The sequence below is a fragment of the Netta rufina genome (genome assembly GCF_964035555.1).
Source record: "Netta rufina genome assembly, chromosome: 6".
Lineage (NCBI taxonomy): Eukaryota > Metazoa > Chordata > Aves > Anseriformes > Anatidae > Netta > Netta rufina.
The window spans coordinates 23,549,169-23,574,709 of NC_140129.1; the positions used below are offsets into that span (position 1 = coordinate 23,549,169).

At 37.1% G+C, this 25,541-nt stretch overlaps 1 protein-coding gene across 3 annotated transcripts in view; it reads left to right on the forward strand.

The window, feature by feature from the left end:
• The window catches only part of ITGB6 (integrin subunit beta 6), a 63,861-nt gene that overhangs the window by 22,780 nt on the left and 15,540 nt on the right, over positions 1-25,541 (forward strand). For 2 of the 3 annotated variants that reach the window (XR_014618540.1, XM_084288625.1), the window contains exons 2-12: positions 7,211-7,275; positions 7,729-7,805; positions 8,544-8,623; positions 10,935-11,139; positions 12,063-12,309; positions 13,177-13,342; positions 13,891-14,052; positions 14,769-14,864; positions 19,039-19,128; positions 24,224-24,358; positions 24,574-24,991. Coding sequence is in view for 2 of the 3 variants with exons in the window: in XM_084288625.1 (XP_084144751.1) it covers positions 7,745-7,805; positions 8,544-8,623; positions 10,935-11,139; positions 12,063-12,309; positions 13,177-13,342; positions 13,891-14,052; positions 14,769-14,864; positions 19,039-19,128; positions 24,224-24,358; positions 24,574-24,991 (1,660 nt within the window). In the remaining variant the exon portion in view is untranslated. The remainder of the gene's footprint in view (positions 1-7,210; positions 7,276-7,728; positions 7,806-8,543; positions 8,624-10,934; positions 11,140-12,062; positions 12,310-13,176; positions 13,343-13,890; positions 14,053-14,768; positions 14,865-19,038; positions 19,129-24,223; positions 24,359-24,573; positions 24,992-25,541) is intronic. The other variant, XM_084288626.1, reaches the window with a different exon arrangement.

Genomic DNA, 25,541 nt, shown 5'->3' on the forward strand with positions numbered 1-25,541 from the left:
TTGTATTTGCCTATCTGCCAGGAAGAGAAACTGTCTGAGCAGTCTTATGACGGATTTTGATAAGTTCCTGAACACAGCTGTATAAGGTGCAAGGACACGTATTTGGTATCTATGAGATCCTTCACTGTGTTGAACTATTGAAATTTCTGTTAATTTATTGGTTCACAGAGAAAACATGACTTTATGGCCTTCTGGGACATGTTGACATGCTGCAAAACATTAAGAATGAAAAAAAAAATTAAAAAGCTTAAATTATGGTAATTCTGGTCTTGCTAATTGTCCAGCCAAAACAGGGTGATGCTGAGGTAAGCGTAAGGTATCAGTCAATCGAATATTATTAATAGACTTTACATCATCAATCATTTTGAACTCCTAGAAAGCATTGTTAGGGAAACCGTGCTCTGCTTTATTCCTATTGTATTACTCAGCCAAGATAATTGAAACTGATTTAGTTGATTTTATTTTTACTTAGAGATATTTCATTTGCAGGTTCTTGGTCTTGCATGGGTTTTGTTTAGGTATGTAATACCAACAGTTCTCACCAGTTCTTTAAGAATTGTAGAAATACTAATCTTTCTGTAAAAGGTCATTCTTCCAATATCCCTGTTTACATATCAATGCACCCTGCTGGTTTAAATTTCCTTCCTACACATGCTCATAGCAATAAAACAAGATTTGCAAAATAAAGGAATAATTTATGTCAACAAAGATATTGGAAACAGTTCTGACATTTCAGAATCATGTTAACTGAGCTTATAACAAAGACTGGAAATAATGTTCTGTTTACTGTGGTAGATGAGAAAGGAATTAAAAAAAAAAAAAAAGCAAAGAAAAAAAAAAGCTGTTAACAAAAATTTATAACCCAAATATAACATAAATGACCAAATCATTTAACAAAGATGTGTTTTTCGACAGATTCTTAAATATGTAGCCAGGCAAAATATTGCCAAAAGGTCACAGGGGAGTTAGTACTGACCGCCTTTATGCCTGCAGGTTTTAAAGTAATACCTACTCCAGAATAGCAGAATAGCCATAAGATGGCAGCACGTTGCACAAAGAGCTCCTGAAACCCTAAATCCTGTTCTTTCCCAAGGGGGAGACTGGGCCCTGTGACAGGAGGAGTGGACTGAATTCTGCGTGTCTGTAAATAGAAACCATACCATCAGTGTTCAGAATAACTTGAAAGCTTCATAAATCTAGCTGGTTTCAGTCAGCGTCTTAGCCCACTTTCTCAGTTATTAGCAGCTGTTTGGATGCTGAAGTAAACATGCTTATCTATTTTGGCTACTCTAGATTGACATTATTCAAACCCTATGTTTGAGCAAAGCACTGGAGTTCCGTACCCCTAAGTATAGCAAGGTCAACTATAACAAATAGAGGTCTGTTTGCTCTGTGTAAGACCAGCGTGGAAAAGGTACTTTTTACAAGTGATCTAGTCCCAGTCTCATAGTTCAGAATTTACATCTGGATAAATCAGGCCTGACTACATCGTGCTTACACATTCCTTCCAGCTTTTTCAAAAGCAAGGCACCTAGCTCGTTTTGCTTATTCATTGCATTTCATGCTATATGGCTGCAACATGCGTGTCACAGGGCTGCCTTTGGCCCTTTTGTAAGAGGGAAAGTAGGTAGAGCTTGCACTCAGCATTAACCTGAATGGAGGAAGCTGCAGAAAGCTGCCAGTTAAAGGGCAGAGACCTGACATCTTGTGGAGTTAAGTGCTGTGGGGTTAATGCTAATGCTCAGAGCAGTTCCAGCCACCAGCGTGGAGCTGAGGTGCTTCCTCTGGGGTCCCACCACCTCACTCTTATAGGGCAGGGTGGTGTACAATGCGACTGTGAAAATCAAACAGAAACTTAGGCCAGATTCAATAGGCTGTGTGGCATCCCTGGCATGTTTTGAGCACTGTGGGCTGGCTGACAGTCCTGGTTGGAAGCCACGTGATTTTTCCACTGGTTCCACCTGAGTTCTGGTGCAGTTGGGAGATTTGATTATTTGGCTTTGAGTGTGAAAGTTTATTCCGATCTGAAAATCAAACAGACCTTTCAGAGTGCTCAGCCATGCAAAGGAAATTGAGGACAAAGGTTTGCTCACGCCCTCAGCTGAAACCAGCTGGGTCAGAGCTGTGGGTGAGGTGAACATGGGTTGAAAACACCCTGGGTTGTCTGCCTGCTGTTCACTGCACAGTTGGTGAGCAATTCATCCTTCTTCCTCCTCTTCCTCTCTGTTTGTTCAGAGGTAGGTTGTTGACTTGGCTCTGCCTTCATCTAGCAGCAGCGCACTGCTCCGGAAACAAGAGGAGACCAGAGCATGAATCATGACCTGAGTCATGCATCTGCAACACCCCACTTTGTTCAGGGCCAGAGGGAAAAAATTCCTTTCCTACGTGTGGCCGTTCAGCTCATGCAACCTGCAGGAAGGAGCTACAGACTCTGTTCATCTTCTAAAACTGCTCTCCACCGCCTGTATAGTACTGCTTGCAAACAAAACACGAAGAGTTATGAGAAGCCTTTGCCTTTTCACACACTTGCCTACAGGCAGGGCTCTGTGCCTTAACCTACACAGCAGTGTTTTGGTGCGAGTCCCGTGGCTGGGAATGAAGTTAGTATACACGTCCCAACGGGGGCAGCTCAGCCGCTGTGCATTCACATCTTCACATACCGCAGGCTCTGTGTCATTTACACAGGACCTGAATGCTTACAGCAGTTTCTTTGGACTGAGGCTGTTTTCCGTTTTGAACAATACCCTGTCGCATGGTGCTGTGTAACAAAGAATGAAAACAAATAATATCGAACAACATTAATATGCATAAATCCAAATACATTTATTTATTTTGCACAGTGGTTTGGTAGGTGATACTGTCGTTTTCTTAAAAAAATAAAAATAAATCATGTTTAAAGAAAAAAATGTAAACCGTTTAGTTGCATTCACCATCATTAAATTGGATGAATTTCCCCATGAAACACAATTGTTCATTAGGGATTGTTGTTTCCTCTTTAAATGTATTTTCCTGATCTCCCCAAAGTATTGCCAGCAAAGGTGGGGACAGGACAGTCCTAGTGTCATTGCCATATTTGTGAGCAGTTTCTGTCTGTGCTGGATTGACTTGTTCACAGGATATTCCCATTGCTATGTGGCTACTCAAATCACCTCTGTTCCCTTAGAGCTGAATCTAAGCTTGGAAACTTTTTTCAGGCTTCATTGCCTAGCTAATTGACAGCCATCCTCTGAAACATCTGTCGTAGCTGTTCTTTGGAACTAGGGCTGTCAGGCTGGTGAGGGATATATTTTGGGGAAGATTTTTTTCTAAAAGTGCCTTCCATTTCTGCTGGCCCAAGAGTCAGGAACCACTTGACTGTGCAGCTATAGAACAGCTTCACCATTTTAAGATTTTTTTTTTTTCTCACTTATTCAGTAATATTTGCATACTCTTCAGTTGCCATCTTTCTGGTCAAAAGGCTTACCCTAAATTTTGATCTCCATCTCACTGCTTCCATTCCCACAGAACTTGGCAGATGAGGGGCAGGAAGAGATTTTTTCTGAAGGGCAGGAGACACTTCCTCCACCTTTGTAAATACTCAAAGAACCGTTTCAGCAAGTGGGCTATCCGGACTTCAAATTACTCAGTATTTTTCCAAGCTTTCAGATTGAGTGTGTGTGAGAAGAGCATTGAGAATTAAGAGTTGGGTTGTGTGTGAAGCTGAGAGATAACTTACAAGAATTTCTCCTCCATGTGAATAGCTCTCCAGCTTCTAATTCAAAGAGATTTTCCTTGCTCCAATGAGCTTGGGACATACGGATCTTTTCTGCATTGACTGGTAGGCTTTCACTAGAGCTAACATGCCGCCTCTTCCAGGCTTTGTCTAGCACAGGAGGAACTAATTGTTTATTTCTGTTGAACTGGTCTTCTTGTATATATAATTATGCTACGTCAGTTCATGCCCTGTATGCAGGAGAGGCTGGTATTTTTTCTAAAATGAAGTCATTTTTTAGATTTAAATGAGCCAATGATGAGGCATGCTTTTGTATGCAAACACTTTCCATTCTGGATCTTGTACAGACCCAGTCACCAGGCTGACTTTTGGATTCGGCTAAATGTACCAGAAAAGCCATACATTAGTAGCTTTTTCTAAAGAGGAAAAAAGCCTTATTAATGAAATGCTACCTGAGGCTAATATTTTTGGTCTATTTCTTATCCCCTGTTCACATCATTAGCTTTTCTTTTTTTTTTTTTTTTTTTTTTTTTTTTCTGTATTCTCTATATTCAAAGTTGGCTGCTCACCAATGAATTTGTTAAAGGTTGGTTGGATGACCATCATATCATTCTGTGCTATCTTTCACGTATTGTAAGTGCCAGGTATGGGGAAAAATGCAGTAAAGATTTTATCCTGTACAAATTTTATTACCTTTTAGAGAAGGACAGACCTGCATTGTTCAGTGCTGCCCATACTGAAAGATAAACAGCTGTGTTCTGCTGGGTTGTGTCATTGTAAAACCATAACTCTGTTTTAAGCAAGACCAGAATTTGCTCCAAAATGAATGTGTAGTGGCTGATAAAACCAGTAATAACTGCATTGTCTGTACTATAAACTACCATTTGTTATACTTCATTGGGCTGATGCCTCTAGTTTGAGTTAACAGAACAAGACTGTCTTACAAACCTTTTTAAAGAAAGGGAATCTTGCTGTCAGATCCAGCAGTGCCAGGACCTCAGAGGCCATCCTCCCCACATCAGCATGGCTATTCCAGATCGTGCTCTTCTAGCATTTGTGATAGCTAAAGCCAGTAAAACAGTACACTAATAGACAAACTTCCTGGTCAATTTATCTTTAGATATCATATAAGATGTTTAGTGACATTGCAAAACAAACCTATTATATCAGCGTCCTACCTAGGTTTTCTTGCCTTGCCCAAGATTTGCTCTTTGTAGATGCTATCTTTCTTCCCGGACCTCTCTTATCATCCTGTGCCCCTATCGCTGAGATTGTCAGTCCCACTCTGTCCAGTCCTGTGATCTTCTCATTGTGGGAGCTTTTAAAAGTCAAAACTAACCTTGGTTCTTCTCTCCGTATATTTTCCTTTGTGTTTTTGTGGTTGTTTTGCTGTTGTCTATTCTTCCTCTGCTCTACAATCTGGGGAGGTCTGTTCTTAATAAATTGCAGAAACTTAGTTATTTTACTCAAGGCAAGACTTAACTCAGATCTGGCAGCCATCCCATTCAGAGGCAGGCACTTAGCCTCCAGTCATGCTGTCCGTGCCAAGACCTATATAAAATATTACCACACAAACAAATGGAGAACTGATGCTATCAAACCGAACTTGTAAGTTTTATGTAGGTTGTATTATTCTTTCTGCACTAAAAAGTTTGATATCTTGAATCTAAAAATAAGCCTTTACTAAGTGCCAGCTGTTCAGCTGGCTGGTCCTTAACCTGGGAGACTTCTGGTGTCTTTTGGTGGCTGAAGGACTGTCATCAAGTCCTTTGAGTGTAGGCTTTGAGGTGTTGTTATATTACCAGGGGCTAGCGAGAGCTGCAAAATGAACTTGTACATTGAAAGGGCAAGCACTAGTTCTTGGAGTTCTGCAAGGCTGTAGGCATAGCAACAGTAGTATAGGACGTACACACAAATGTAAATTAAAGACGGGGAAATAAAATGTGTTGGATGGCTCTTATAGGAGGATTTTTTTCTTTGTATGAGCAAACATTTACAGTCAACTCCACTTCATTTTGACCTTCTGTGGTTATGGACATTGTCCTCATAGACCCGTGTCTTCACCAGCTAAGGGAACATAATCTAATTGTTGCTGTTTTCATGCCACAAGGAATTGTTGTAGGTGAACACATGATTCACAAAGGATACTCTAAGGTTTAGAAAGCAGTTGAAGGAAACTTAAGAATTTACTGTTGTAAACAGAAATGTTAGGATGTGGTTCCACAAGAACCTAAGCTGGGCTAAATTCAAATTATCATGCTGGCACCTTCCCTGTCAGCTCTGCCTGCCTTTCCTCTTCCCTCTCCTGAGCCGGTGCTCACACTGGGCTGGGCAGTGACACAGCTCAGGGGACCCACCCAGGGGAAGATTAGCCCCCCAGCCTTCCCCACGGAAGGTGCTTGGCTTTTAATTGGATCAGGCTGAATCAGCTCACTGCTTGTTTGGACATCAGTAGTGGTAAGAGCGAAGGGGTGTGAGCAGGGCAAAGGTAGGCTTGACGTAATCCAGTTTGAGCTGCTACGAAAATACCCGTAGACTGTGTAAATACTAGTAAAATCGGATGTATCTGGGAATATTTCCAGGCACTAGAATGAGATTCTCTGTGCTATTAAACTGTTAAAATGCTCCCTGGCATGAATTTGACCTCTTCCAATTAACACTCCCTGCAAACAATTTCTGGGCACATTTTGGTTGCTAGAATGGTCCCAATAGACAATTTGCAAGCATAAACTCAGGTCTTTCTGTGCCAGTTGGCCTCAATGCCCAGGAATGTTTCCAGGCATGTTGAGCTTACTAGTATAGACCTATCCCTACTGTCACATCCTGCCCCAAAATTGCAGCTACCACCAGGTTTGAAAAGGGAGGTCTGATCCTGCCAGTTCTCATGGTGAGAGCAGCTTAGGTTTTTTTACAAGCTAGCTTCACAGCTTCAGTAGGATTCTGACTGTGGAAAAAAAAGGATATATGCTTTTAGGGTAGATCAACAACACAACTGATGAAATATTAATTTTATACTGCAGTGTGTAGAGTCAGTTGCGAACTCTTAAGATAAAAGAGGACTTATCCTGAGCAAATTATTTTCAAAACAGAAAATAGCAAAGCATAAAAGATGTGAAGAGATGATATCCAGAAATAAGAAATTTTATTTCCTTTAATAATGCAATAATGCAGTAAGAAAGGCATATTTTCCCTTCATTCCAAGGGGTGGGGAGGAGCAAAAACTTGTTATGTTGCTGTATCCATGCTGTACTGCCATAGAATATTTAGGCACTTACTACACAGAATTGAAGCTGAAGTGATTTTTTTCAAGTCGGTTGCAGAACTGGGAATACAATTACTCCTTCCTCTACATATTAAAAAATCCACGATTGCAGCATTTCCTTTCCAATTTGCAATGTTAATAAAATAAATGTACTCTGTGTCTTGAATTACCAAGATCCAGGTCCTCAATTATAACAATTGATTGCTTTTTGTTTTTTGTTTTTTGTTTTTTTGCAGTTGCCTTTACAAGTTTCCTTCCACACCAGGGAATCTGAAAAAATGGGATTTTTACATCTCTCCAGGTATATTTACTTAGCAATCGTATGACCTGTCTGCCTAACACACTCTCTCAGGGAACAATTAAAGGGGTTATTTTAGAGGAGCATTTTAGAGTTCCTGTATACGCCAAAAACGCTCGCTTGGATGGCTTGCTCTAGGACCCAGAGTGACTGCAACTGACAGAAGTCTTCACCTGAATGAATTTTCCTTCTGATTGTATACCTTATAAGGAGTACAGGAAAACAAGGAAGTGATAACCATGTTCAGGTTACTTTTATGCAAAGCTTGCCGTCTTTACCTGCCCAGGTAGCTGTTGTTTTTATTTTCATTCATGTTCTGCCCTGATAGGTTTGAAGATTCCTCGCAGTCCAGTGTAGGTGACTTCTTAAAACGTATGCTTTGGGAATGTATGGATTTTATGATGTTCTGTCTTCCCACAGACGATAAATAACATGTTAATATTTTTTGTCACACAGCCAGCACTGAAAACGAATGGGGATTGAATTGCTTTGCTTCTTTTTCTTATTTCTGCAAAGAAATAACAATGTTCAAGGTAAGACTCGGGGGCAGTGGGGTCCATTTCTAAACCAGTTTTGCTTTGTTTCTTGCTTTAAGTTGATACTAAATAGCTTTCTGTCTTCTGTATTTAATCACTCCTTTCTCTTGGACGACTGGTGTTTTTTTTTGACATACTGCTGTAGGGCAACCCTGTGAATTCATTTAAGATTTATGTGGTCATTACATAGCAGAACATGTAAAAGAGACAGGCATTTGAGCAATTGTGGTTATACTAATCAATGTCTGAACTGAGAAACTTAATACTGTGTATGTGACTGAATGTTTCACCAGTACTTGCACAATAAATTAAAATCATATCATGTATCTACAGATGTTGGTGAAGCAATGTTAAGTATATACAGTGAACGTACATAATTTTGTGGTTTTAGTATCTCTGGTTATGTTGCCAATGTTGTACATGCCCTATACCAGAAACAAATATAAAGTTTTATCAAGTGCCCTCAATCAAACAAGTAGCATGTTCTCATTGAATACACATCTATAAAGCATGCAAAAGCAAGTATGTTAATTGTCAGTAATTGTATTGTTTTTCCAGAGAGTTAATATTCTACCAATAGAAACATCTTTATGAAATAACTTCATCAGTAATCCTGTATATGGCTAAATGTGTGCATTTTTCACTTCCCACATTCTCTAACTAGCCAGATTCATCATAAGCTGAATGATTAAGCACATTATTGACAGTCTTTTGTCTTCTTTTATTTAAATTTAGGGACCTGTTCTCAGGAAAGTGCAGTGACTTGTGAAGATTGTGTGCTTTCCGGACCACACTGCGCTTGGTGTTTCCAAGAGGTAGATGATACAAAAAATTTCAAAGTAAAACTTGAAATGTTTGTAGTAGCTCTGAGTGATGAAGTATTGACTTAATTGGGTTAGCCTGTGGTTTTGTAATGCATGCAGTGCTTAGTGAAGCCTTTCTGAGGATCAAAAGTGGAATTCAAATATAGACTTTAAGCTGTATTATTCTCTTTTTTTAAAAAATGTCCCCATCTTAGGCAGAAATAAAAGTGCTTTTAGAGGGGCTCAGGTCATCAACCACAGGGCTGACTCACCCGGAGCACTAAGGATGAAGCATCAAATACTAGACCAGACTGCATCTTACGTTATATCATCATATACCAATTCAGGCAGTATAAACAGAAAGTACTTCAGTCAGTCAGTTTGCATATACAAATTATCAATCTTATTATCAAAATAAGTGTTTGCAAAATAGTTAGCTATCATAATTAAAAACTTGCCAGAAACAATAGAAAAATAAAATAATGGTAGTTTCTGATTTAAACTTTTGTTGCTATTGCTAATCAGCAAGATGATATATAGGATGGTGCTAATGTGCTGCTGCATGAAGTATCTTAAAAAGATCAAAAAGTACCTTTTTTTTAAAAAAAAGAAGTTTGCTAAAAATAATTTAGCAATTCGCATATAATGTTTTGGGGAGGGGAGGGGAAATAATAATTTTTAAAAAATATTTTTTTTCAGTAGTTTTTGCTCGTACTTAACAACCAAAACAAATTTCATTTCAAGTAAAACCTGATCACGTGATTTCAACTATTACCTTTTGTTTGTTTGTTTGTTTGTTTGTTTTAAATCTCTACAGGATAAAAACACATCGTCTAGCTATATTTTAAATATTAGTTTGCTTCTGCATACATGTTCTAAAAAGCTAGCAATTCAAAGTGTGTAACTGCAGGAGATATTCTCCCTGCAAAATTTTTGGAATCTTACATGATCTTTGTGTGTGCTGTAATTCAGAAGCAATTGGTGAGAGTCTTCTCCAGGCAAAGACATCAGACTTGGTCTGAAGCACAATAAACCGCTGCTCCCACCAGGTGTCTCAGTGTTGCTTCCACAAAAATACACAAGATTTTCGACAATTTTCATCCATGAAGGATGAAATTTTGGTTGGAGAGGCCAAGTTCTCTTTTTAATAAGTTTAAAGTAAATTTGTTTTGCTTTGGATAGGGAGTTTCTCAGTTACTGAATTCAGAGAGTATTTGTGATGTAATGGCTGAACCCAAGATTGCTTATCCAAACCTGGGAGAAAAGAATGGTCCCATGCTTTGGGCCTGTGACCATAAACCAGGTGTTGAGCATTTTGGTGCCAGTTCTCCCAGGCATGTCACAGGTTTTGACCAAAAAGCCTTTTGGGCCAGAGTGGTTTCCAGTTCAGGAGGCAGCTGAATGATTCTGCAGATCTAAATTCTAGACATAGCTCTAGGAAATGCTAATAAGGCACAGAAGCCTCTTCGTAAAACTAACCATTAACTTCACTATTACATGGGGATAATACCCACCTTGCAGTGTTGTGGAGAAGAATGCATAACAAGTGCTTTGAAATGAGGAAAAAAAATAAACTGCAAGATATCTAAGTGATATTGATAGGCTTGTGGTTCCCTCTGTGGGGGAGAAGGTCAAAGAGTGTACTGAGCCAGATGTGAGCAGACAGATGTGAGCACAGCAGGAGCCCAACGAGTGCTGGAGAGCAAGAGGAGCTGTGGTGCTTGCTGGGCACCAGTGAGGGTAATGAGGACATTCCACCTGCTTCAGTGAATGAGTAAAATCAGTGTTCAGGAGAAAGAGAAGGTCAGAAGGAAACAAAGTGATCAGTGAACTCTACGCACCCCACCTCCAGTTTCTCAGAAAATGTGTAGGAGTTTATTATTTGCTTTTGTGTTATTAAATATTCCACCAGCAGTTCAAACACTGTTTAGGAATTTGTGGCATAGTCCTGTAAGTTATTTCCTTAGGGGAAAAAAAAAAAAAAAGTTCACAGGGCTTTTGTGTTCCCATTTGCAGTGCTGAGAGAAGCCAAATGTAAGTGGCACAATTCCCATTCCCCAACAATAGAGCAGTTTCTTCCAGGACACCAGACTGGTGTAAGTTACATTAATTATACACCTGTGAGACATGACCCATGAAGGGCAAATTTAGCTTTCTATGCCACCTAGTTCTCTTTCTGCACTAGTCTGCACTTATTGTATAATATAACTTGCACCTTTTGTTTCTGGTTCCCCTGCATTGGATTGACCTTTTGTCAGCCAGGTGCTGGTGGCCAGTCAGTAAATACATTTAACTCATCCATTCCTTTTCCTGTTTGCTTTAGAATTACACCGACTCAGCTGGAATTCATGGGAGGTGTGATACTCCAGAAAACCTTTTATCAAAAGGATGCCAGTTGAATTTCATTGAATTTCCCATTTCAGAAGTGGAAATTCATAGAAACATGCCACTAACTGTATCGACCCAGAAGAACAATTCCGATGTCACGCAGATTTCTCCTCAAAAATTAACTCTCAAACTGCGACCAGGTAAATCACTCAGTTCATAAATACAGAATTTATTTTTTTCTGCTGATATACTGAGATACTGTGATATACTCAGACTGAATGGTGTAAAAAAAATCTTGATAAAAGACAAAATACTTTTGTTGAGTCCAAAATTATCTGTCATTTGACTCGTCAAATGAAATCTATGTTCGGTTGAGTTCAAAATCCTTCAGAAGTGCTGGGTATATCATAAAAATAAGGATTTAATTTTTAGTTCTTGTATTCTCTGTCAATTAAGGTGTCTTTGAGAGAATAAATAGCCCCATACCTATCCAGCCCTGTTTTTGTTGCCTCTCTCTCTGCAGGTCTGGCAAATAGCATATATCAGATGCAGTATAAAAATCTTGCCTTGAGGATTTACAAGGTACTAGTGACATTTATGGAAGTACTCCAGACCTACTCTGGGGTCCATGAGATGTGTATTTTTCATGGAGAAAATTTGGAATAAAGAAACATAAGAAACATTCAGTTAGGTCATACTATGTGATTACAATTGCATGTTGCAATTGAGAATAAAACCTGGTGTATGCTCTGTTTTTCTTTGGCATTCTAACATACATGGCATGTTCCATAGGTGCTACCTCCAGTTTTAATTATCTTCCTATCTGAATTTTTCTGCATACTGCCCAAAAGATGTTCTTATATTTTATATTACAACAATCAGTTGTAGTCCATGGCTACGGCCTTACTAAAGAACAGTTTAGAAAAACATTAGAACAGCTTTAATTTTTCAGACAATCAATTTGAGATTTTTGTTGCCAGGGAATTATTTTCTTAATTGTACTGATGATTTCAAATGCTAAATAATTTTAAGTATATGTATAAGTTTATGAACTAACTGACATTGTTCATAATTTCTACTTAGAAGTACTAAGATGTATCCCATTTTCCCATGACCTTCACAGGACATGAAGAAACAATACAGATCAAGGTTCGCCAAAGTGAAGATTATCCAATTGATCTCTATTACCTCATGGATCTATCAGCTTCCATGGATGATGATTTGAATACAATAAAAGAGTTAGGGTCAACTCTTTCCAAAGAAATGTCAAAGCTGACAAGCAACTTCAGGCTGGGTTTTGGATCTTTTGTTGAAAAACCAGTTTCACCATTTATCAAAACTACAGCTGAAGAAATAAACAACCCTTGCAGGTAGGCAGGGAAAGTACCTGCATCTGTTTGCATGCCAACATTAAGTCATAATGGTAATCTTGAGGGTAAAATCCAATTTAACAGCCTCACTGGAATCTCTTCTCTATTCTGGTAGTAACTGAGTCAGTTTGGGAAACAAGATTTGATTCTTTTAATTTCATACTCTGAAACTGTTGCATCTTACGTTATTTAAAGAGAGGAATTTGGATTAGCAAATAATAATTGATTAGCAAACAGGTATTCTATATATATACATACACATATATATACATATACATACATATATATATATATGTATATAAGATTTTTATGACACTGCTATCCTAAACAGATTCACACTCATACCCAGCATGGAATAGCAATTTCATTCATTTACCCGTCAACATTGTTTTCCTGTTTTTGTTTTGTGTGTTTTTCCTTGAGGCCTAGCAGTATCCTCTAAACCTGTGCTGCTCCAGTCCTTTCTTAATCTACAAGGGAGAAGATGGCTCTCCAGCCTTCGCTGCTTTGCAGTCTGAAGCAGAAATGGAGAAGCCTAATGGTATTTTCTAAATGTCGTTAAGGGACTACAGATCCTAAGTGCTTCTGAGTATGAAAACGAAATGTGGCAGGGAGCACAGCAAGGACTGCATATTAACTGGCTAAATTACTCTGCTTTAGGTGGCATTTCCTGTGCTTTATGAAGGCTTGTGTGCAACCCAACTGAGTGTATCTGTGCTCTGTGATTCTCTTATGTTTTTCACTGGACTTATCTCAGACACAGAAGAGAAATGCATAACCAAAAACTAATCCAGACAGGCCTGCAAAGTAGCCATTGTAGTCATTTTCTCTCTGCGTCATCCATAAACTGTCTCATTTCTTATGCAGAAGTGTACCATATGAGTGCTTACCCACCTTTGGATACAAACATGTTTTGTCACTAACAAATGATGCTGAAAGATTCAATGAAATTGTGAAAGGACAGAGAATCTCTGCTAATATAGACACTCCAGAGGGAGGATTTGATGCAATTATGCAGGCAGCTGTTTGCAAGGTAATTTAAAATAGTAGGTATGATGTTAGTTATTCTGTATGTTTCCACTTCCACTATTGTGTGCTTATATATCAAATAAGCAGATCGTTATTTTTCAAGATTTTTTTAATGCAGTCCAAGAGTCTCATTAGGTTTGTGTGAAAATACTTTTGGCTGTATCAAGTTAAACATGCATATTGCAATATTTTAGTATTTCTTTGTAATTGCCAGGGATAATTACTGGGTCTGTTTTCTTGATTGTTTTTTCTTTAAATATTTTTGATTAACTATGTTTAGAGTAGTAAGCAGATTGAATTGAACATGGCCAGCATATTTTAATAAACACGAGAATGGGAATACAAAATGTTAGCCAAAGACAATAGAATGAACACCAACATCTTTTTCAAGATAATGACACTCAGTCGTACAACAGATGATGCGATGTGTTTGATACACCTTTTAAGATGTTTCCCTTCATTTGTTTTGAGATGCCATTCTCCAAATCTTTTGATGCTTTTCTATTTGTGAATATAATACAGCCTGCTAAACTAATGTATTTTAAATTACAGGAAAAGATCGGATGGAGGAATGATTCTCTGCATTTGCTGGTGTTTGTGAGTGATGCTGATTCCCACTTTGGGATGGACAGTAAGCTGGCAGGGATTGTTATTCCTAATGATGGAAACTGCCATTTGGACCACAATAATGAATATTCCATGTCAACTGTTCTGGTAATTTGCTATGAATTTTGTATAAGTCTTGCATTCTGTAGAAGTTAAAGATAAATTTAAATAAGCAAATTTAAAAGCCAGTGAAAGTATACCTTTACCAATGAAGTTTGTAAAATTTGTGGAATCCAGACATTTACCATTATCTTTATTAGTAGTGGCAAATTTTTGTAAAAAGAGAACAATTTGTATGGAATTATGATAGATTATAACTGTGAAAGAAAAAAAAAAAGCATATATCTTGTTCCTGATAACCTGGAAAACACATGGGACATGACTGACTAGTATTTCCTCATACAGGGAATTTTGTCATACTCATCAATCTTGTTCCCTGTATGGGTGTGAATTCAGGAGGAGTTCAGAAAGCTTTAGGACACTGTTCATGTAAGAAAATTTCCCAGATTAAGATGCAATAACTAGTACAAATTCCAATTTCCTTTGGCACAGTGTTGTTATTCAGTCTGTATCACAGATGCTACTGAACCCAGTGTCCCAGTGTGGAGGTCAACACTGTACTTTTCTCAAAGAAACTTTCTTAAAATCAAGGCAAGGAAATTACATATACTTTTATTTTGTATACATCTACTGCCCAACTGTAGTTTATTTTATGCTAATAATATAGTATTAATTATGTTTGGTTGACTGTGTTTCATGGGAGATAATTAGCAACTGGATATGTGAAAAATGCACTGATGTGGCTCTCTTCTGTTTGTTTTCAGGAGTATCCCACAATTGGACAATTAATTGACAAACTTGTGCAAAACAATGTTTTATTAATTTTTGCAGTAACAAATGAACAAGTTCATATATATGAGGTGAGAAAACTAAAATGTTCAGTTCTTTAGTATTTGCTTTACGGTTCACTGTTTTTCATAGCTAATATAATAATTTCAGTAATAAGGATACAATTCTTCAAGGTATTTATGTAATAAAAATATCTAGGAAATTATATATCAGAGTCATAGAAAGGCTCTTTTACTTGGAAAATTCTTCTGCACGTACTGATTTTGAAGTTCTTATGTAACTTTCAATTTGGATTTAAAGTTGAATCACTCTGCAGTTTTTAAGTTGATAGACAAGGACTGTCAAACTAAGCATTTCTAAACTATTCAGTGTAATCAGCATGATTAAATTTCTATATTTTGTGAGGCTAGGTAAGGACAGTTAAGCCTGTTAATCCTTTTATAAAACAAGAATACATTCTGAAAATGAGCATCTTCATGTTCAACTCTGAGATAATTCTTTTTGTTCAGCTGACATGAGAGTTTTATTTATTTTTGTTTCAGTACATACCAGTACTGTTTTCTGTTTCTATTTTCCTATTTTCTGTCCTTGAGAAGGCCCTCAGTGCTTCTGTGATTGGTTCCAGTTGTAGAGTTGTTTCAAATAAGGATAATTCTCCAGGTGTTGGACAAAAGTTATAAGAGTGAGATCTTTCACAAACTGATTCTCAGATTATAACCTTAACAATGGAGGAAGCACTTTTCATCTTGGAGCGTTTTTTAAAAACATATTGAGTTGTGAGCTGAACAGTGAAAATTCAAATCAATAATAGTAGAAGGCAATCACTTCCAAATTTAGTGGGATTCTACAATCATAGCATAGCATTGTTAAAATTTGTGCATTAAGAAACTTTTACTAAATCTTATTGTTCAACCATTTCTTAATAAGGGCCCGATTTATGAGAAGTGAAATATTTACACTAATTTCAATAGGTGCTACACAACTAAGGACTATTCTAGAAGGTAATTCAGAAGAGTCTTTGATTTACAGAGCCTTATTTTATCCAAAGAAACTTTTATTTTACCGATGGCATTGTATTTTCCCTTGGAAATTGCTGGTGGTCACCCTCAGAGTTGGCCAACAGTGTTCTTATCAGGGGTTTTCTATTTCAGTATCCTTGTGTCAGTGTTATACCAGTATCAGTTATCAAGTGGCACCCTTTGTTCACTGGGAACACTAAAAGAAGATTTATACCTTACAAAAAAATGCAAGTCATTGTTAAAGCAACTGTAGAATTTTTTGTTCTTGTTACTTTCTTTCTTAGAAAAGAAAAAAGCTACTATCTATCTCCTATCTTGTAGGATAGGAGAATCTTGTATATAGGAATCCCATTGAATATATTCTATCTGCTACTTTAATCTTTTCAGCACTGCTTTCTGCCACTTAATTGGATTTCTGTAGTTGTTATGCTCTGCTTTCTATTCTGTAGATGTAAAAAATCCAACAAAGCAAATACAAAAATCAAGTCTCACAATGCCTTTTTTTAAAAAAAAACAAACAAAACAAAAACATAGTATACTTTCAAGGGTGTATGTAGGACATGCAAACGGGACTCTAGTGTCATGTTTTCACCTGCATGGTTCAAATTTATAAACGTAAACATGCAGTCATCTGTGCTTAAGAGTGCAAAAAGAGTAAAGCAAGGCAATAAGATCTATTATTGTCTTAAGGCCAGTGTTCACATGGCCTGGAAGAGCTGGGAAAGGAGACTAAACTGGCACTTGGGTGTCACCATTAAACCCCTCTTTAAAAAAAAAAAAAAGCCTTAGTGATGAGGATTCTGCAGTTTCCCATATTCTCTCATATTAAAAAAAAAACATCCAAGCTTAATTATCATTTAAGGTAGAAAGCTTCTTCCCAGATATTTTATCTAAAACCTACTTGAACTCTGCATCTAATTATATCAGACCCAACATTGACTGCTCTTATTTATAATTCAGTTATTGGGGACAAATGTGCATTAAAATGACTGTGAGGACTTAGAAAGCATCTTTTTAAATAGACTTGATAGATTCCAATAGTCTTAAGTGCAGTGTTCAGACTGGCAAATATGTATTTTATATTTCTAGCCCTGTGTAATCTTCAACGGTTTAGCCCAAAACAATTTAGTCATTTAATATTCTTGATCCTCTTCAACTGAATTTTCAGTTTATTCACTTAAATATGTACATATTACCTAACACAAAAATATTATGGATTGCATGAGCACAAAATGTATATCCCTGTAATACAGCTGGTTTTAGTTTTGATCCTCCCATATGACCATACAGCTACTTTCCTTAAAAGAGGGGGATGTTTTAGGTCTGAAGCTCTCCCTGTCAAGTTTGTCATGTTTTGCCTGATCATAAGAACTTTAAAAGCAGTCATGTGGAAACATTTGTAAACCCACTCAAAATTAAATGCAAGAAAGTGGAGGAAGGTCCTTACACTCAGCCCTGATCATTTGAGATTTTATTTATAAGAAAAGATTTTAAAAACAAAATGTATATTCCTTTAAAATATATTCACATCTAATGTTTTGTATCATTAGTTTCAACTGAGTCTTACCAAAGAAGCAGGGAATATACTTATTTAAAAAAAAAACACTATTCACTTACAAAGTATCTGTGAATATTGCAATTACAATGACATTTTGATGAACTGTAAATCCTATTTTGGTACAAAAGAAAACACTAGTCTTCAAGGTTTCATCAAGTAATTATTGTTGTTGATATTATTTGTTTTCAAGCAGAATTCTTAAAAAAAGTTATTCAAACTAGTTGAGTGAAAACATTCTCTCTTTAATCCTAACTAAGAGCACTGCTGAAAAAAAGCAGAAATTACTCTTTTTTTTGAAAAAATATTTATTTTTATATCATGGGAGAATACAGCTTGAAACTTGATTTATTTCAGATTGTATTTCAGTGCTTAAAATTATTAGTCTCCAAACTTATTCAGAACTTCAAATATATATATTTTTTTTTTTAAATAAATTTGGCATGACATTTTATGCTGAAAATCCTCCTGTCATTTACACTGCTATAAGTTAAACATAGCCCCACTGAACTAAAACATGTAAGTCTCAAATTGCATTAACATGAATGAGAGAATCTCTAGAAAAAGGCAGTTCATCTTTTGATGAATATTTGCTTAAAGACTAAATTCAATGGCATCCTTTGGATAGTTTTTGGTGGTAGCACTCCAAAAGCATCAGTATGCCTCATCCTGTTAATAGAAATTATGCTAAAAAGTAGGGTTTAACCAATGAGCTGGAGATTCACACTTAGACTGGGAATGCACCATCATCTTTGTATTAGCATGCAGTGAATTTTTCTTCAAACAGGAGATTAAGTCTTCAGAACAGGATATCCCCACTGTTTCGCTGTTTGGTTTCAGATTAAAGGATGCTAGACTTTAAATTCCAAGAGTCTATTGTCTTTTTTTTTTTTTTTTTTATATATATATATATATATATATAAATATATATAATCAGCTCATGGAAGGTCCACATTTTCAAAATGGAGACTTTCAGTGCTCTCAGAAGAGTACTTGAGAGAGCACTACTCACAAGAGAAGGCAGGAATGCAAAGTCACCAGCTGTAACATAAAATGTAGTTAATCCCACTGATTTACAATAGCACTTCAGAAATCTAACGAATGATAAGTATTCCATACATAATGTATAAAGTAATCGCAGTGTTTTTGGAGATGTGAAGTATAGGGTGATATAAGAGTATCAAATTATCCATGTTTATTAATAGTTATCTGGAATTTTTTAAATTAAAATAACAGCATTGATATTATGATAAATTACAGATGAAAGTGAATGTTACAATATGTGCTTTTAACTATGACCATTTACTATTCTCAAAAGGCATAGGTACAAACAAGTGAAATTAATGTAGTTAATAATCAGGCAAGATTTTAATCGAGCATATTTAGAGTCTATCTGCTAGATGTCATTTTAGTGTCAGAATACAATTTAATGAAAAAAAAAAAAAAAAAAAAGGAACACTTACCACTGAAATAAATTCTTAAATTGGCACCATATTATTAACATAAAGTCAACATACAATCAGTCGTAGCCCCTGATCACTGGAAAATGTGGGGGGTGTTACAGCAATCAGAAACCGGCAGCAGTTTTTTAAGGGTCTTTGTTTGAAGTTCTTGTAACTCTTAGTTGAAACTTCTTTATGTTTAATTTTTTTCATTTTTTCATGTTTTCAGAACTATGCAAAGCTTATTCCTGGAGCTACTGTTGGACGACTGCAGAAGGATTCTGGAAATATTCTTCAGTTGATAATTGCTGCATATCAGGTAAGGTGTTTATAATGTATTTTCTTCCTGCATGTCTGTATTTTCAAAGTCAGATTGCAATTTGGTAAATACAGAAGTATTCTATTTTTTTTTTCTGCACTGATTACAAGAACATAATTTTTTGTGCTTAGTTGTTGACCTATCCTGTAAAGGTTTCATTCACCCTGAGGATTAAGTGAGCACAGAAACAGTAGTTTTACTTGTAAAACTTTAACTCGTTACACTCTACTGAAATGCTTAGTTAACCAAATTAAATTTTGACTTTCTAAGCTACAGAGTGAATGCTTTTGCAACGTTCACTCTGTAGTTTAGAAAGTCAAAATTACGATTTATAAATTGTTGTTAAAAATCGGGATTTAGAGCCACAACAGTAAGACACCAGCATTGGTCATGCAATTCACTATTAACTTCTGTTAACTTTTAGCTATCAAACTGTCACCAGGCAAAGAAAATGGGACACTGTATGTAACTGGCACTTGCTTTTGCTTTGCAGTGCACTATGGAGAGTGACTGAGAGATGGTAGCATGTACCATGGCATAGGCTGCTTTATAGCAGTGCTTTGCTGAAAAGCTGCTTTTATACATTTATCCTGGATTCTGCATGCTTTAGTAGGGTTTATTTCCAAAGTCTGTTAAATCTCCATTAACCAGTGATATCACAATCACTCAAGGTTGAGTGTTCTGTTACTTAGAACTATATCCATATAGTTCATGGTTTTCCAAACAGAATTCCCATAAATTTTTGTCACTCCTTACTTGTGCTGGAATGCTAAACTCACATTAGTATGTCATCTGTCTTGCCTTTCTCATAGTCCTCTATTTCATGCTTACTCTAAAGCCTTCTTTAATATAGGAATTCAGGTCTTCCAGTTCAATACTTCTGCAGGCACAGCTCTCTTCCTATCGGTAACTGTCACTGGAGTGTAGATCCAATAGTTCTGCAGGAATATGTGGCAGGAAAAAAGCACCGTTCTGTGATCAGTGCTGTTTTCTGCTTTAGCAATTTGATGCTGCCCCTGTGAGGCTGTTCTGAGGTTTTTAAAAAGCAGAACTTAGGAGACAAGAGAAGACTTGAATGTGTTTGTTTAGATAATACCAAGAAAGACTGCAAAGAGAACAGGAACATAAACATAGGGCTGCTCTTCAGAGTTGCATTTGTAAAATGCATCCTGGCTGCCTGTCTCTCTTCTTTCAGAGGAATATTTTTTAGACAGTTTCACATGTTTTCACACAGATATATACACTTACTTGTATGCTGATATGCCACAGACCTCTGTCTTCACTCTCACCCTCCTTTTCATTAAAAACCTGTTCTAACAGCTAGCTGTAATGAAAAATAACTCTTTGCAAAGAACATTTTCTATTTCTTTCCCTACTGTTTTTTTTTTTTTTCCTTTCTTTAAAAGAAATTGTTTGTTTTTCTGTCTGATGTTCCTTCTCTGATCTGCAGCATAAGACCATCATTATTATGCCCCAAAATTATTTTGGTGCTGATGACAGAAAAGCAAAGCAAACCAAATTCTTTTAAGTCTTTTAGGAACAGTAAAATTGGTTGGTTATGATTTTAAAATGAAATATAAAATACCAGAAGACTCTCTATCACATGTAAAATTAGATAAGTGAAGAACTTTAAAGTTGGAAGAACTTGGAAGTCTATTAATTGTAACAAGTATGAGGGGAAACTTTTGAGGAAGTTACCTCTAAACATCCAGTAGCACCAGAATTTCACTTCTGGAGTCTAACCTGTCATTAGTCACATCTGCCTCCTATCAGGATTTCTTCAGGGTGATACTCTAACTTATAGATAGAGGTTACTATTAGCTGAAATTTTGTCCAGTGAGTAATGGAAAATGTAAATAATTGTCCCAGTGTTGTGTCTTGGAGACTTTGTTTTAACAATGTGTTAAGTGCAGAACAGTGCTTCCTCTAATTGTATTCTTATAGTCTCTTCTGTCTTGCTAGAAGCTGGGAAGATATATATCTAGATATATAGTGTCTTGGTCATGTATGCTGTCTATGATTTTTTTTTCTACTCCCCTGTTTGAACCTAATGATACTTTCCGTCTCCAACACCTCCTGTGGCAAAAAGGAGTTCAGTTGCTCGCTCCCAAGTTCAGCCATGCTGTGGGCAGGGTCTGGAGGAGGTTATGAGCTTGATGCTTGGTCCTCTTCAGTCATGGCAGGAAGGCAGTTGCAGGAGCTATTCTCTTGGCTTCAGGTCATAGCTCATCGTGTCCTAGAGCAGGTACTGGACTATCCACCAGAGTTGCTTATAGGTTCTTGAAGTCCCATATAGGTTTCAAAGTGTACAAACTGTACAAGTAGCAACAAGTCACACTTTCAAAATTTCCCAGAGCCCATTTTATTGCACTTAACCTTAAAGGTTAACAACCTTATTGCTTCATGATTGAAAGTCTTCCAGGCAGGAAACACTGAAAAACACCTTATTTGACATAAGTGAAGACATCTGAATTTTTGGAGTGGGAAATGAGAAATGAGGGTAGACCTATGGTTAAAAATTACATGTGGAATAGAAAATCTAATTCCAATTTGTCACAGACCTTTTATGATACTCCTAGAAGTGTAATTCAATTCCCAGTGTTTCTGTTTCTTTAACTACAAAAAAAAAAGGGAATAACTAACTATTTGCCCCAGAAGAGTAGTGTTAGGCTAAATCTTTTAACAGTTTTAAAGTGTTCTAGAGTCTTTGCTGTACAAGCACAAGGTTTGTTAATATCATTTACCATGCGTTGCTATCTAAAAGCTTCAGAGAGGAAGTAAGCAAGTTAAGAAAGTCTGAGCTGTCAAAATATTTGTTACAAGGAGTTCTCGTGTTCTTTCCAAGTATGATTCATTTTCTTCTGAAAGCATATTTTTGCCTGCTTTATTTGACATTAAATTCTGTATAGCTTTGTATTGCAGAATCATAGTCTATCTTTCATTGTGGCACATATCAGGCCTTTTGATTGAAGTTATTCCAGGATTTTAAAATTTTAGAAAAATTTCATTCCACAACCCCCCCCACTCTGTCATCCCCCCACTGCTTTGCTCCCTTTTAACTTATGGGATAATAACACAAAAGAATAATATGTTAAAACAGGACAGATAACACAAGGGAACGAGTTTGAAACACTGTTTTCTCTGTTGATTCATTCAGAAAAAGTTTTGAACTGCAAACTTTTCTTTGTGAATGGCTTAAAGCTCACTAAACTGCTTGCTATTTGTCCCTAGACAGTGGCCAGGCAGCTTAGATTTAAAACACCATTAGAAATTCCCACAGATATAGATCTAAGAAAATGGAGTTTATCACAGTTCATGCATCCATTTTCAGTGGATTAAGGTGTGTGTTTGGACGTCTCACAACAGCTAAGGGAGGCATGTTCATGTTGACCTGGCACAAACAACACGATTTAATGTATTATGAATTTGTGTTCAGCAGCATTGAATTTTCTCTCATAGCTGTGCTCTATCTGAGCCTCGTAGTTTTGCAGCAGACAGAAGAGGGAATATTTGGTGATATATCCTATAATGTTAACACATACCAACTTTCACATTTTTATCTTAAGGCTTCCTATATTTAGTCATTTTGTGAGAGTCTAGCTATTGCAAACAAATCGTTATCTAAGAATCTCTGCATTGTTTTGATAGCAACATGAGCACCATACTCCAAGACAAATGTGAGGGGAAAATTGGACACATCCACACAACATGAATAACCCGATGCCCAGTGCAGTTTTACTTCACTGGATGCATGCTGGAAAGAGCACCGGGTATTAGGTCTCGCGTGATAGGTGTTGCTATCCTTTATTAAAGTGCTATGGTTTACTGACAAGGTTTTCCAAATAAAAAGGAATTTGAAAACAAAAATGAACCAAAAATCCAGCCACGACTCTAAGATGAACTTACAAAGAATCCAGGATGTTTGGAAAGGACAGGGAGTTGTTTTCTATGCAGGTCTGTAACTACTCTACTTTTAGTTTCGGCTAGTGTCATTGTTTTCACCCCACTAGACCTTTACTCCAGTGAATCATCCTGATGCCTTTACTAGAGTGAGTCACTGAAGTAAGGTCAGCAAGATCCTCATGCTCTGATTGAAGTACAGTGGGTATTTTGTAAGGCAATTAAACTTGCAAGAGCACAAAGCCAAGTCTTTTGCTCTGTAATTGCTTAGGTGCTTTTGAAAAATTTCCATTTACTGAATCGACAGTCTGAAGTCATAGGGAATTTCCCCATGGTCTCCTATAGGCTTTGGATTAAGGCTAAGTTGTATAACCAAAGTTGCTATAAAAATATTTTAAAGAGTTAAATATTAAAAAAACAACTGGGTATGAGAGCATTCAGAAAGTAAAATGAAGAGCCTTTTTCACTTAAGAAATGTAAGTTTGATTTAACAAATTGATTTAAGAAATGAGAGTGTTGTTGAATACATCTTGAAACAGCACCAACAGCTCATGAAGCAAGAATTTCCATAGGGAGAAAAAAGGAACTGTGTGAGCCACCCGGTTGTGTGAGCTAATCGTGGAGATAGACTCTGGCTCTTGCTCTGGAAACATTGGGTGAAGTCACAGAGGCCCTGCATTAAGGCAAAACTGAGCTTGGAGCCTGCCCTGCTGGAAGGGAGATTGTAAGGTTTGATTCTAATAGCAGAGATAAACAGGGACTAATATTGGCATACGCTGGCTAATCAAGAAAAGCTCGGCGCTAGCAAAGCAATCAGAAACACAAATCCGTTCCTCGGTAAGACCAGAGCTAAAGAAAAGCCTGTATCAGTCAACAGAGCACTTAGTAATGAAAGATGATTTAATAAAACATTGAATTTGTTCTTCTACAAGAGCAGGAAATAAGCACCGTGATACCGGATATTAAACTGATACCACCATTGCTTTTAACTGAAAGCCAGCTCTGTCGGCACTTTCTTTGTTTCGGTTGCTCTCCATTGTTCTTGCAATAAAGAAGTATGTAAATAAAGAGCCAAAACCATGAATTTACTCCCGTGTAGGTTGGGATAAGTTACAAGCCATGTTACACAGATGTGGAACATTAGCAGCATTTGGCAGTGTTATCACTTCATTCATCACACTCCTTTTCCTTTAAGGAGCTGAGGTCTGAAGTAGAGCTGGAGGTCTTTGGAGACACAGACGGACTCAATCTCTCTTTCACTGCAATCTGTAACAATGGGACCTTTTTTCCACATCAGAGGAAGTGCTCTCATGTGAAAGTGGGAGACACAGTAAGTAAGGAACAGATTCTTAAAAGATACTGATTCCTGAGAATTTTGAACACTTTTTTTTTTTTTTTAATTTATAAAATAATCTTCCTCCAGGCAAGTTAAAAAAACCAGGCAGTATCTAAGACACTCTTGTTCTGTTTTATTCATATATCTCCAGAATATCCTGCAGACCTAGGTATGCTGCAGGTCTGATCAGACACCATTTTCTCTTCCAGGTCTCTTTCAGGGTGAACATAAGCCTATCCACTTGTGAAAAAAATAGAAGGCACATTGTGATAAAACCTGTGGGTCTCAGTGATACACTGGAAATTGAAATCCAACCCCAATGCAGCTGTAATTGTCAGGCCGATGCTGAGATGAACAGCTCAAAATGCAGCAAGGGGAGAGGCTCTTTTGAGTGTGGAGTGTGCATCTGCAACCCTGGGTACATGGGTCCACACTGTGAGTGTGATGAGAACTCCCTCAGCACAGGTTCTTGCAAGGGCTCTGTAGAGCAGAGCTCCTGCAGCGGGAGAGGTAACTGCTATTGTGGGCAGTGCGTTTGCCATCCATCAATGTATGGAAAAGTGTATGGGCCACACTGTGAATGCGATGACTTCTCGTGTGTGAGACACAGAGGACTTCAGTGTGGAGGTATGTTCCCTTTGAGCTATTTCTAGTGTCTATGGTTCAGACCACTACTGTCCCACTCTTACTTATGAGCCTGTGAGTCTCTATTTTCATTATATATTCAATTATAATCAGTTCTGTATAAAGTGCTATAATGTAGTATTTCTGAATGATCTTTAGATTTGAAACAATAAATATTTTTTGCCCTATTTTCAAATTTTAAAATGAGACACTTAGCTACTCCATAGCTAGTATAAATTGCCATAGCTTTCTTGGATCATACCAGCTTCCATCACACTGGGTCAGACTTTTAATGGTTGCAAACAGTCGTAGCTCAGAAGAAATTTAAGTTTATTGACATACGTTGATATTAAGCAATGTACAATTTCACCCTGACATAATTATTAAAGTATAGCCATCTTAACCATCTGGGGGCTAATTTTTATTTTTATTTATTTATTTATTTGTAATGTTAACCTCGTAATCTAAATGACTTCAGCTATTCTTTGTTATGTGAGTATGATACAATCAGAATCTGAGGATTTGTATTTAAAACTTTTTCCTGGGCTATACC